Genomic DNA, 14517 nt, shown 5'->3' on the forward strand with positions numbered 1-14517 from the left:
TTGAGTCCTAGCTCCAGCTCCCAACTCCAGCTTCCTGCCACTGCAGACCCTACGAGGAAGCAGGTGAGGGCTCAGGTAGTTGGGTCCCTGCCCGCCTACCACCCCGTGGGACACCTGGATTGAATTCCTGGCTCTGGACTTCAGCTTGGCCCAGCTCTGGCTGTGTAGGCATTTGGGGAGTGAACCAACAGATGGGATATCTCTTTCTGTGTCTATCTCTCTGCCTTTCAAATAAATAAAATGAAGAAGGTAACCTGAGTAAACACCTGAAGAAGAAGAGGAAAAAGCCCTGTGTGTATTTCAGGGAAGAATGTTCCATGGAACAAGAAAGGCCATCTGAACTGTAACGGGTTAGGTACAGATTAGACAGCAACATGCTGTATGTCAGAAGAATCAGACTTCAGAATATAATCTAAAACACAAGTTTGAACAACTTTTGAAAGGATGCATTTTAAATAGGTACAGAATTACAAATTGTATCTTATGATTCCATCTCTCCTGAATTACCTGCATCCTGGATTTAGAATCTAGTTTAGATTATATGTTAGTATTTCTTTTTCTCTGCTGTGTATTACAACTATACAGTATTCCATAGTATGACTGTACCACAGTTTGCATACTCAGTCTTCTGTTGATGGCTGCTTCCACTTTTTAATTGTTATAAAATTACTATGATCATTCTTTTTAAAGAGCTGTTTTACTTACTTGAAAGGCAGAGTGATGGGGGGGAGGAGGGAGGGAGGGAGACAGAGAGAGAGAGAGAGAAAGGCATCTTTCATCTGCTGGTTCACTCCCCAAATGTCTGCATTGGCTAGTGCTGGGCCAGGCTGAAGCCAGGAACCTGGAATTCCATCTGGGTCTCCCACATGAGTATGAGGAACTCAAGTGCTTGGGCCATCTGCTGCTGTTTTCGCAGGTGCATTAGTGGGGAGCTGGATAGGAAGCGGAGCAGCAGACACTTGAACTGGCGCTCTGATATGGGATGCCATCCTCACAACCAGTGGTTTAACCCACTGCACCACAATGCTGCTTTACTATGGTCATCCTTGTACAGATCTTTTTGTAAAGATCTTTCTCTTGGGTAAATTCCTGAAAGTAAAACTCTTAGGGTGAGTGAATGTGCAATGTTTAAGAAGCAGCCAGAGCTTTTCCCAAGTAATTGTGCTACCTATAAAGTTTCAGTTGCTCACATTCTCAGGAACATTTGATGTTGCCAGTCTTCTTGAACTTTAGCCATTGTGGTAGACATGTAAGGGTGTATCATTGTGATAGATCCATTTTTTTTTAATTTAGTTTTGATCTCAACAATTATATTTCATTTCTAAAAGTTCCACTTGTCTCTTTTCCAAATATTCTTTGTTCAATATTGAGAATGTCTTGCTGTTTTGATGATTCCATCTTTTATTTCTGCACATATTTGAGACACTGTTATTTTTATATGCTGTATTTGATAATTCTGAAATTGGAAATCCCTGGGATCTCATTTTGTTGCTTCTGGTTTCTACTGACTTGTGCTATTGTCGATCCTTTTTCTTGAGGGTTTGGAAATCTTTATTGTGAGCTCATGTTTGGCTGACGTTTATCTGTAGGAATCTTGGTGGCCTGTGAACAGGATGCTTTCCACCAGAAGGACTTGAATATGCTACTGTGAGATGCCAGGATCATTGCTGACCAGAGTCTACCTTAGCCTCATTGCTAGATCCCTGCCACACAACTTCCAGCTACAAGGGGCCCCAGACTTATTAGCCAGATAGTAGCACTGATGCCTGTGTTTCTCCTTGGGACGATGTTGCCTTTGGTATTTACTTACCACTCTCTTAAACCAATCAGCCTAAACCAACAGAAACAAATCTATAACCCAACAAGTTGCATTCATTGGCTTATTGCAGTAAGAGACTGCACACCAGAGGAACCATGATCCATCTCAGCAAATACAAGAAAAAATGGAATAATTACTATGGGATTTGGGGAAGTAGGGTAAAATTTAAGTGGCATTTAAAATTTATTTATTTATTTATCTCTTTATATTTGAAAAGGAGAAAGAATGATAGGTAGAGATCTGTCATCTGCTGATTTAATGTCCAAATGCCCACAACAGCAAAGACAAGGCCAGGCTGAAGCCAGGAGTCCTGAACTCAATTCGGGTCTCCCACATGGGTGGTAGGGACCCAACCACTTGAGCCATCACCTTCTGCCTCCCAGCATCTGCATCAGCAGAAACCTGGATTTTGAAGTGAGCCAGGACCCAAGCCCAGGTTCTCCAATATGGGATGCCAGGGGGCATCTTAACTACAGAACAAAATGTCCACCCCAGACCCAAGGCCTTATTCCTCAAAATCTACAAAGTTGGCTCTGTGAAGAGTAAAGACATTTGGTTCATTTTCAAAGTAGGATGTTCAGCTATGAGTAAAAAATTACTAACAACTAGCTAACAGAACAGCTTGTGCTTGTGTGAAAAGTTGCAATCTAGGCCGGCGCCGCGGCTCACTAGGCTAATCCTCCGCCTAGCGGCGCCGGCACACCGGGTTCTAGTCCCGGTCGGGGCGCCGGATTCTGTCCCAGTTGCCCCTCTTCCAGGCCAGCTCTCTGCTGTGGCCAGGGAGTGCAGTGGAGGATGGCCCAGGTGCTTGGGCCCTGCACCCCATGGGAGACCAGGAAAAGCACCTGGCTCCTGGCTCCTGCCATCGGATCAGCGCGGTGCGCCGCCCGCAGCGCGCCGGCCGCGGCGGCCATTGGAGGGTGAACCAACGGCAAAGGAAGACCTTTCTCTCTGTCTCTCTCTCTCACTGTCCACTCTGCCTGTCAAAAAAAAAAAAAAAAAAAAAAAAAAAAAAAAAAAAAAAAGTTGTAATCTAACGTAACCTACAACAGCTAGGTTGCAAACTGCAAAAGTGCATGCACCTGGAAAGTCCCAAAGCCGAAGGGCACTGAGCAAATAGAACACTGGGGTGGTTAACTCAGCAAAACTAAAGCAGATGGAGATAATAAAACCTAGCTGACCTCCAGGAAGACTGGAACCCCATAGTGTAAGCCAATGGGGAACCGGGGGAGGGATCCACATGATGGAGAATAAATTGTTTAATGTAACTGCTCTGGGTGTGCCCGCCCACCAGACACCTGATCTTGCAAGACCATGAAAAAAGTCTCGCTTTCGCAGCACTTGCCGAGTCCAAGTCCACGTCCACCCTTTGAGTGAGGTGAGGATAGTGCCCGGAGTCCCAACTCTCAGCAGTGTCTCTTCAGCCTATCTTGCCCCTCTTCTTCAGCAGTATGGTAATCATTAGCTCTACCGAATGTTTTCCATTCCTTAAACAAATACTGTTCTTTCTGCTGGAACATTATGCCATCCTTCAAGTCTTACTGAGATACCAATCCTCTGGGAAGTCTTCCTGAACCACACCCCCCCTCCCCACCCACACCGGATGAATTGCTATTCCTCTGGATCCCCACAGGGTCCTGACACTTGCCATGCTGAGTTCTCACTGTTTGTGTGCCTGTGGTCTACACACAATGGTAAATAAAATGAAATCTGGTCTTTCTTTTTTAAAGATTTATTTATTTACTTGAAAGTCAGAGTTACACAGAGAGAAGGGGAGAGAGAGAGAGAGAGAGAGAGAGAGGTCTTCTATCTGCTAGTTCACTCCCCAGTTGGCTGCAACAGCTGGAGCTGCGCCAATCTGAAGCCAGGAGCCAGGAGCTTCTTCTAGGTCTCCCACGTGAGTGCAGGGGCCCAAGGACTTGGGCCATCTTCTACTGCTTTCCCAGACCATAGCAGAGAGCTGGATTGGAAGTGGAGCAGCTGGGTCTCAAACTGGCACCCATATGGGATGCTGGCACTGCAGGTGGCAGCTTTACCCACTGCACCACAGCACTAGCCCAGAAATCTGGTCATTTTCAACAAAATGGATGAATCTGGAAAACATCATACTTAGTGAAATTAGCTAGTCCCAAAGGGACAAATACCATATATTCTCCCTGACCTGTGATAACTAGCAGAGCACCTAAAAGGTAATCTGTGGAAGTGAAATTGACACTTTGAAAAGCAATGACTTGAACAGCCCTTGTCTTGCCTGTTGAGGAACAGTTTTTTTTAATACTATTTATTGAACTCTTTAATTAACATAGATTTAAGCACATACATATAAATCAATTAAAATAGATGTCAGTAAAAAATAAGAGTGAGAATAAGAGAGGGAGGAGAAAGAGGGTTTGGGAGTGTGTGTGGGAGGGTGGGCACTGTGGAAAGAATCACCATGTTATTAATGTTATAATTTTGAAGTGTATGAAGTTTGCAACTATAAAGCTGTATAGTTCTTCATACATTCCTACAGACTTACTTCTAAGGGTATACTTTATACCCCAAATCCCCTTAAGCTGGGTGGTAAAAATTCCATCCTAAGTGTTAAAGTGATCATGGATAGGATTAAGGGTCTGGTAATAATAATAGACAGAATTAAAAAGGAGTGAATGCTCCAACATGGGAAGCAGTCCACACAGCAGACTCATAGACTGACAGTCACCTTAAGTAGTACTTTGACCTCAGAATCAGCCCTTAAGGCATTCTGGTCTGGCTATAAAGCCCATGAGGGCATTTCAGGCATAGAAAGCCAAGACACAGGCAAAAAATTCCTACATGAAGGATCTCGGTGGATGAGACCCCAGTGAAAGAAGTGGTCATCATAGGTGGATTACTTTCCTCTGAAGAGAGGAGAGAACTTCCACTTTGCTTACGGCTTTGTCTAAATACTGATGGAGTTTGTGGATTCAAAAGGCTTCCAGTTCATGTCAGGAGCCTCAGTGATCACTGACGTCAACAATAGTCACTGTGAACTGACTTCCCATGCAAGACCTCTGTCCTCAAAGAGTTGTATTATAATTATGTCAAAGTGCTCCCAAAAGATGTATCATTCTTGGGTGCTTCATTAACGTTAAGTTTCTTAAAAAAAAAAAAAGAAGAAGAAGAAATGAAGTTAACTTCAAGATGCGATGACTTTGAACAACCCTTGTCTCCACTGTTCCACTGTTGAGGAACAGTTTTTGTTTTGCTTTATTCTGTTAATTTTTTTTTTTTTTACCGTGCAAATTGTTGAACTCTTTACTTAATATAGAGTTGGTCTTCTGTATAAAGTTAACCGAAAATGGATCCTAGTGGAGAATGGGACTGGGAATGGGAGAGGGAGGAAGAGGAGGGGTGGGAGAGTCAGTGGGAGGGCGGGTATGATGGGAAGAATCACTATATTCCTAAGGTTGTCCTTATGAAATGCATCAAGTCTGTAGTCCTTAGACGAAATGTTTCTTTGGGGGGAAAAAAGAAAGTAAAGAGAGAGGGAGGGAGGGAGAGAGAGAGAGAGACCTTCCTTCCATTGATTTACTCCCCAAGTACTTACAACATTCAATGCTTGCCCAGGGTGAACCTGGGAACTAGGAATCTAGGTCTCCTATGTGGGTAGAAAAGACCCAGCTACTTCAGTCATCACTTGCTGCTTCCTAGGGCACACATTAGCAGGAACCTGGAATGGGAGACTGGAGCTGGGTCTTAAACCCTGGGCACAGTGGTATTGGATGCAGGTGTCAAACACCCATCCCACTCTACACATTTTAAAAGCTTTCAGCACATACTGCCAATTGTCCTACAGAGAGATACTACCTCTACATTCCTGCTAGAAATCTTTTAGACTAGGTTTCATTCTACATCTTTTAGACTAGGTTTCATTCTACATCCTTCCTGACCAACACTGGATGGTAATAATACATGAAAGGGTTTTTAAATTTAATTAATTAATTTATTTGAAAAGCAGTTACACAGAGATGGACACACACACACACACACACACACAGAGGTCTTCCCTATACTGGTTCATTCCCCAAATGGCCACAACGGCTGGGGCTGAGCTGGGCTAAAGTCAGGAGACAGGAACTCCATCCAGGTCTCCCACGTGGGTGGCAGGGGCTCAAGCACTTGGGCCAACATCCACTGCCTTCCCAGGTGCATTAGAAGGGAGCTAGATTAGAAGTAGAGTAGTTAAAACTCGAACTGGCACTTATATGGGATGCTGGTGTCACAGGAGGTGGTTTAACCCACTGCGCCACAACACCGGTCCCTGAAAGGTTTTTTGTTTGTTTTTGTGGGTTTTTTGCTAACTGAGGAGGAGGTTATTCATATGGTCCCACTATAAATAACATGCAGTTATATTTCTGGATTAACTTCTAATATCTTTTCCATGGAAAAATATTAACCTCTAAAATGCTCTGTATGAGAGCAAAGATTTTTGTCTGTTGTTCACAGCTATATAGTGCCATCTTCTGGGACAGTGCTGGCCAGTAGACACTCATCATGTATTGAACCAATGCATAACGAATTGAGGGGAGAGGGTGGAGTGCCTCGGTCAGCTGTGCTGTGTGGGGATGCCTCTGCCCCCTCCTGTTGGAGTCCTCCTCTTAGGTAACTGTTTTTCCCCCGAGGTTGGCTGCTCTACCTCTGTCACACCCTCGTGAATTCTGTTTCTCTGTAAGCAAAAATTCAAAATGACAGCCTGTCCCTACTACAGAAGTATTTTGTTTGGTTTTCACAGCATTAAAAAAGAAAAAAAAACACACAAAGAAATAAGAGGGATATTTCATGTAAAATCTACATTGTTTTGGCTTCTCTTGATAGTTGGAAGATCTAGCAATGCTAGGTTGTCCATCTGGATTAGACTTCATCAGTCAGAGCTGGGTAATGCTGCCCTTCAATTGGGGCTCGTGATCTCAATTCACTACTGTTCCTGCTTGTCCCACTTCATCCATTTATGTGACCTGTTTTGACCTTGGAGACACTGGCCAATGTAGATATGGTGGATGGGGTTTAGGGGACCAGTACACCTTTTTGTTAAGAAGAGAAAACTTTTAGGTTTTATTCCACTGAGTAAATCCACCCCACACTCCTTATGTCCTCTTTCATTTTTTAAAAAGATTTATTAATTTTATTTGAAAGGCAGAGTTACAGAGAGGCAGAGGGAGAGAGAGAGACAGAGAGAAGTCTTGCATCGCTGGTTCACTCCTGAAATGGTCACAACAGCCAGAGCTGAGCTGATTTGAAACCAGGGGCCAGGAGCCAGGAGCTTCTTCCAGGTCTCCCAGGCGGGTTCAGGGGTTCAAGGACTTGGGCCACCTTCTATTGCTTTCCCAGGCCATAGCAGAGAGCTGAATCAGAAGTGGAGCAGCTGGGATTCGAACCTGTGCCCACATGGGATGCCAGCACTTCAGGAGGTGGCTTTACCCACTATGCCACAGCGTCAGCCCCTCTTTCATTTTTTTTTTAAAGTGTATATTTGAAAGGCAGATTTATAGAGAGAGAAAGGAAAGATAGACACAGAGAAATCTTCCATCTGCTGATTTACTTCTCAAATGGCCACAATGGATGGGGCTGTGAAGGCAGGAACTGAGTTTGGGTCTTCCATGTAGGTGGCAGGGGCCCAAGCACCTGGGCCATCTTCCACTGCTTTCCCAGGGGCATTAGCAGTGAGCTGGATCAGAAGTGGAGCAGCCAGGACTCAAGACAGAGCTCATATGGGATGCAGGCATCACAGACAGAACACCAGCCTTTCAGAGTCTGTGACCTATCTAGTTACTTAGCTGTTGGGAGGCAGTTAAACATGAATATTTGCACATTTCTGCAGAGTCCAGGCTTCCCAAATGAAAGGAAACCTAGGAAACCAGCCTAAAAGATGCTTGGCTGGCTGATAAGTGTTGGTACTTAAAGACCAGCTCCCCAAGAGCTGTTGACTTCCACTCCAAGGTAAGAAAACTTGAAGACATTTTTCTGCTTTGTCTTCAAGACACCTGTTTACATTTTAGTCAAGGTCTCACTTTCTCTGGAGTGAAAAGTGGGCCCCCCCACCCCCACCCCCTGTACCACCTGGGTTTCATCATTTCAGGGCTCTTTCCTGTGTGCTGCAACCGACCACACATGCAGGGACACACCTGGCTGTCATCATGTCGCATGTGGGGAACTGTTGCTGTGGATTCATTCTGAGTTGCCAGCGGCCATCTTGGCATGACCTTCTCATTCCAACACAGGGAACTGGCCCTCTGAGTGGTCGGTGTTCTGTCCTCTGACCCAGAGACCTCGTGCTTCCCGTTGGAAAGTACATTTTAGTACAATAGGCCCCATTAGCTGTAAGGGATATGTTCCAAGACCTCCACTGGAGGCCTGAGGCATCACACTTGATATCTAATATGTTTTTCCCATCCATACACACCTATGACAAAGTTTAATTTACGAATCAGGTACAGGAAGAGAGTAACTAACAACAATAATAATCAAATAGAGTAATTATCCCAGCCTACTGTAATAAAAGTTATCTGAATGTGACTTCTCTCCAAAGACCTTTTTGTACTGTGCTCACCTGGTTTGTTGTGATGATATGAGATGATACAGTGCTGAGTGATGAGTTGAAGTCAGGAGGATGATGGTCGTGACGTGGTGTTGGGTCTTACCTGAGGGTTACTTGGACACAAGCACTGTTGCGACACCCTGACTGGAGGTCTGATAACTGAAGGGCCTCCAAGTGCCCCGTGGGTGGGTGGTGTACACAGGGACGATTCCTGCCCCAGGCAGGACCCAGCAAGATGAAACAAGAATTTATCACGCTGCTACTCAGGTTATGTAATTGAAAATGTATACATTGTTTATTTCTGGGACTTTCCATTTAAAATCTTCAGATCATGAAATTGCAGTGAAGGGGACAACTGTATAAGACAACAAGCCCTCCTAGTGGCAGTAGCCTGAAGTTTTATGTAATCATCCCATACTTGCTTCCATGTGGATTCCGCTGGGAAAAAAACTCTTAATTTCTACAACTGTTCCTTAAACCATGGCAATTAGATGACTCCATCCAAAACCCTGGTTTTCAGAGCATGTTCAATCTACAACTAAAAATATCAATTATCATGTTTTTCTTGTAGAATTTTCTACATCTGATCCAAAGTACAGTAGCTGCAGAATTGAGGTAAGCTTTATTCTAATATATTTATTTGGCTTAAGGATTAAAACCCAAGAACGTTTGTTGTTAGAGGCAAACGCCCCCAAACAATTCAGAACCAAATCCTTAGAAATTATATCTTGGAAAAACAACGAACAACTCACAAAGGGTTTTGAGAGTGGCAAATCATCCCTGGGAAAATCATGCCTTCTCATGTGCGTGGCTGTTCTGCAGTGTTTCCTGTTCTCTCCATGCCCAGGTGCATAGCCTTCATGGCCATGTTGTCAAGTTGCTTTATTTTTTAACCTACCTAGAAATTAGATGATCCTTTTCATCCAGTGGTGGAATGAGTTGCCTAGTTTTCTAATTGATAAAGCAAGCTTTTAGAGAGATATTGCAGTTCTTTAGTTTTCTTAGCCATCGGTATCCCGTAAGCTGTTGAGGACAAATTATTGATGTATAGGTACTGCTTAGTGTTATACAAAGGAGTTTACTGGCCTTAAGAAAAGTTAATGTGTGTGTCTAGGAAAATGTTTAAGCACCAGAGGAATCTGCCTTTATTTCCCAAGTCAGTGCTGAGAAATGGCAAAGATCACCATCCGTGGGTAGGGACCGTCCAAGTCCCAATCTGTATAAGGCCTGTGAAGTCACTGAATGTGGCCCTGCAGAGGCAACTGCAGGCACAACTTGAAATTCAGTAAATGTATTGTGGGCTAGTTTGTAAGGTGATCATTTTACATCGCCCACAAATGCTGTTATAAATTTCCAAATGGCTCTCGGCAGAAAAAAAGTTCCCCATCGACTACACTGCAGTGCATCTTCTAATGCCTGAGCTTCTAGGGTCAGGTTTCTGTTCCTTCCCCCTTACAGGTGACAAGAGAATGGAAGCTACACACAGACTCACGCCTGTAAATACGAGCGCACCTCAACATCTGTGCTGAAAGGGAATTTAAAAATCACTTTATTTTGGTGCCAAAAGTTTTTTTAAATCCATTCATAATTTTTTCATTATGGGCATTTCCACAAATTTTGCGAAGCTCTCCATGTATTCAGATTGAATTAGGTCTTGAATCTGTATACACGGGGGGGTTATAGCATAGTGGTTGCCAAGATGAATATTATACATTGGGTTACACTGACCTCTAGAGGTTCATAGTAATAAAAACTACCTTGGTTTGAAAACAGTTGCAAGGCAAAGGCAAATGCAAAGCCGTCCCGGATTGCTAATGTTCTAATGCAGACTGTGGCTCATTTGGAAGCCATTCTCCACAATTCTGCCCATAGTGACTAGTAGTTATGTCCCAGGTACACATTACTACCAGCCAATAATCCAATGAGCATTGCTAACTGATCTCTGGGATTTCAAAAAATCTTAAATCGGGAAGCAGGCATTTAGCCTAGTGAGGCACCTGCATCCCACATGGGAGTGCTTGGGTTCAATTTCTGGCTCCGACTTCCCATTCTAGCTTCCTGCCATTGGGGGTCCTGGGGGGAATTCTGGGGGCAGTGTTGATAGCTCAAGTAATTGGATTGTGTTTCCTCCTCCTGGTTTTCACCATGGCCCACATCCGGCTGCTGCAGGCATTTGGGGAGGAAATCAGCAGAGGAGTGTTTATTCTGTCTACCTCTCTCTCTACCTCTTTCTGTGTCTCACAAATAAATTTTAAAATTTTATTTTAGGCTGGCACCACGGCTCAATAGGCTAATCCTCTGCCTAGCGGTGCCGGCACACCGGGTGCTAGTCCCGGTCGGGGCGCCAGATTCTGTCCGGTTGCCCCTCTTCCCGGCCAGCTCTCTGCTGTGGCCAGGGAGTACAGTGGAGGATGGCCCAAGTCCTTGGGCCCTGCACCTGCATCGGAGACCAGGAGAAGCACCTGGCTCCTGGCTTCAGATCAGCGCGGTGCGCCCGCCGCGGCGGCCATTGGAGGGTGAACCAACGGCAAAAGAAGACCTTTCTCTCTGTCTCTCTCTCTCTCACTGTCCACTCTGCCTGTAAAAAAAAAATTATTTTAATTTAAAAGATATTAATTCTATGGAAAGTTAAAAGAGAAAAGAAACAAAATGGCTCTTATCATGAGGTTTTAATCTTTACATTATATCACCTTCATTCAAAATAATAGAACCATAAATTTTTGCATTTATAATAATCTTGGTTTTAAAAAGTATTTTTATTGGTTCTAAAAATCTCCTGGGAAGGAAAATTTAATTTTAAAATTGTGATCTCCAAGATAGCTTTGTACTTTAATGCCTTTCTTAAGAGAATATTAGAATGTTTTCAAGTGACTTTAATTATGTTTATAGTTTCTTCCTTCATAGCTTCTTTTCTCTTTCCTTTCAGTTCCCTCTGCCACCATTGTCACTGTTGCCCATTCCCCCAAATTACAAATTTCCAAAGGAGAGACAAAGAAATATTCCAAGTCAAACATCCTTCATTCATAAGCTCTCAGAGCCCGTTAGTCAATCTGATGAGTTTAGTCCATCAAACAAGCAGCAGGAAGCCCCAGTGAAGGTGTTGGTGGATCAGACTCTCAGGTCTTCTGATCACTCCATTTGGTCAAGAAATATGTGCTCTTTCCGCAAGGCTAGCCATCACAGACAAGACCTGGAGAGGGAGATGAGCTGGCAATCCAAGGAAGTAGACGGATGGGACAACGCTGGAATCTCTGACTTTGAGAAAGGGCATTCTTTGGTGGCCTTTGAGAATTGTAAGGAAAATAATATTCCTACAGATACAGAAGGGAATATTGACCATGGTAGTGAAAAGACAAAAGCAGAAGAGAATTGTAAATATCTTTCGTCAGGAAAGGAAGAGAGCTCAGGAGTCAGAAACTGTGAACAAAATTCAGAAATTGTATGTACCATTCCAAGGAAGCTCCCAGAAGCCCAGCACTCAGGAATAACTCCTAACCAGGGTGAAGAGATTAGAAATGGAAAATCTGATTCAAAAAGCACTTCATTATGTGAAGTTGAAGCAATGGAATCCAATAACAGTTTAGAAGAACTTACTGTACTTAAAGGCTTGACCAATGTAGCCTCTGATGACCCCACTGGGAGAGTCCCAGAAGGTCATGATGGTGTGCAGACAAACATAAAAATATCAACAGCAGGAGAAACCAAACTAGAAGTGAATGGTATGGTGCCTCTTATCCCAATCACTTTCCCAGGAGGTAGAACCCCCAAGGAACCAGCTATAGCCAAACCAAGGCTCCAAAAAAGAAAGGGTCCCATTCATAGCAACAACTTTAACATGCTTGCACACCCAGAAAATGACAAGCATAAGGTGAATATGCATAGGAATAAATTGGAGTCAAAGACCAAAACAAGTAACAGGACACCTCACAATTTCATGATTTCCATTGAAGATTCGATTAAGACCACCACTCATAAAGCCAGCATAAAACCTCACGTTTTCCCTGCTTTGAGACTTGTTGACCCTAGGCCTCAGCAACTGCCTAGATTTCAAAGGATTACGCCACAGATAGAAAAGAAAGAATCAATTCACTGGACCCAGAAACCTACAAAGCAGTCATTTCCTTGCATCTGTAAAAATCCAAGGATAAAAAAATCACAAGTTCCTCTCTCTGTTCAACCAACAGAACCGAGACTGAATTACCTAGATCTTAAGTACAGTGACATGTTCAAAGAAATCAACTCAGCTGCTGATGGACCAGGAATCTATGAGATGTTTGGGACCCCTGTTTACTGTCACATCAGAGAAGCTGAACGGCATGAAAACAAGTATTACCGTGAGATATGCTCAGCTCCATCTGGCAGATCTACCACCAGTAAATGCCGGTCTTCACACAATGAGAGGAGCAGCAATAGCAGAACAAGACTTGCCCAGAGAAGACCACATACCCAACCCCCAAAGGCTTCCCTTGGCATTAAACCAAAGCACAAAGTTTTAATTTCTAAAGAAAAGGGCTGCAGGGCTGTAGGTAGTAACCTCCGAGACACTGAAGATGGTGCTGTTACTTCAGAACCAGATCGGCAGACAAAATCATCAGGAAATGACTTTCTATCTGCCCAAGATGAAGTTCAGCCCACGAACTTGGCTCAGACTCCTGAGAATTCCACCGAGCAGAATGAATTCCTTCCTGGCTCAGATTTATCCCCTGTTGAAGAAGTCTCCGTAGAAGAGTCTACTAATGGAGATTTTTCTAGCAATCAAATACTCACCGTGAGCCTTAGAGATCTGCAAGAGCTTGAAGGGCTGCACCAGCAGACCGCGTTTGTCCCCTCAGAAAACAGCTGGGCAGTGCCCAGTGAGAAGGGTTCTAACAAACACATATTGCAAGAAAAGCAGACTACGGCAACTCTTGGTAAAATAAATGCCAGCCAAATGTTAGCTGATGATCTGGAGTTTGACAGCATTTCAGATGACTCTAAAATGTTTATGAGTTTCTCTTTCCAAGAGAAACAGGAAAAGTCCTCTTCCCCAACATACCAACATTGGACACATCCAGCGGATCATGATAGTTTTGCAAATAAGTCAATCACATATCAGACATTTGGAGAAACTTTAGGCGTTGCAAATTCAATTTCCCCAGAAAGTCTGGACTCAGTAAAGAATGAAGAATTGACAGATGAGCTTTTGGGTTGCCTAGCTGCAGAACTGTTAGCTCTTGATGAGAAAGACAACAGCTCTTGTCAAATGATGGCAAATGAAACAGATGCTGAAAACCTCAGTCTTGACCTTGGTGGGAGAGGACACAGCATCAAAGAACTGGGCACAGACACAACAAATGTCAAAACACAGGTTGGTATAACTAGAATCAGGCTGGGAAGGGCCTCAGGGACAATCTGCAAATCAGGAAGCATAAACCCTAAACAAACAGTGTCTTCCAGGGGTCAGTGTTTGGTCACAAGGTTGGAGTCCAGGTCCCCTGGCTTCCAGGCTAAGATGTATTCATTATACTGCCTGACCTCTAGAACGTAGTGGACTCACTCATCACTTACAGTAAATTAACATAGCACAACTACTTAAATAAGTCAGTATTTTATTAGTGATGACATTTCCAATCCGCAGCAGATACTGTTTCAGTTATCAGCCGAGAGAGAATAATAGGCAGAGCATTGCCGAAGGTTAGGTATGTGTGAGACAGGAAGAAATGCACACAGACCCTGTGGTAACTCACCATGTTATTCATATGAAGACATGAAATGTATATTTCTCAAAGATTCCCTGTGCAAGAACATTTGCTCCCAGCTGGTTTATGACAAAAACATGGTTAATGCCTCCTGTGTCTCTGTCCCTGGGCTAATTGGGGGCATAGTGATGTGCAGAACTCAGCCATTGCTCTGAAGGAGGAAGAAGCAAGCTTCCTGGGGGGCAGAAAAAGTTTACAACTTTTGCTACACAGGATGTAGGAGTGGGTGGGGAAGAAGAACATCAATAGATGTAGGTTTTGTTTGTTTTAATTTTCGATGAAATCCATGAGCCTTCCATTACCAAATTTTAAACACAGAAACAGTAGGTCAAGCTGAAATGTTATTTATTGAACTTTAATTCAGATTATATCACATCGTACCCACATGATTTCAGGATCAGGGA

At 43.6% G+C, this 14517-nt stretch overlaps 1 protein-coding gene across 2 annotated transcripts in view; it reads left to right on the forward strand.

Moving 5' to 3' along the window:
• The window catches only part of MAP3K19 (mitogen-activated protein kinase kinase kinase 19), a 69246-nt gene that overhangs the window by 37984 nt on the left and 16745 nt on the right, over positions 1-14517 (forward strand). For both annotated transcript variants that reach the window (XM_051849600.3, XM_089329285.1), the window contains exons 10-11: positions 8947-8990; positions 11302-13722. In XM_051849600.3, coding sequence (XP_051705560.3) covers positions 8947-8990; positions 11302-13722 — 2465 coding nt within the window. The remainder of the gene's footprint in view (positions 1-8946; positions 8991-11301; positions 13723-14517) is intronic.

Source organism: Oryctolagus cuniculus, chromosome 3 (genome assembly GCF_051225735.1).
Source record: "Oryctolagus cuniculus isolate XC-2025 breed Fujian yellow rabbit chromosome 3, ASM5122573v1, whole genome shotgun sequence".
In the NCBI taxonomy this organism is placed as follows: domain Eukaryota; kingdom Metazoa; phylum Chordata; class Mammalia; order Lagomorpha; family Leporidae; genus Oryctolagus; species Oryctolagus cuniculus.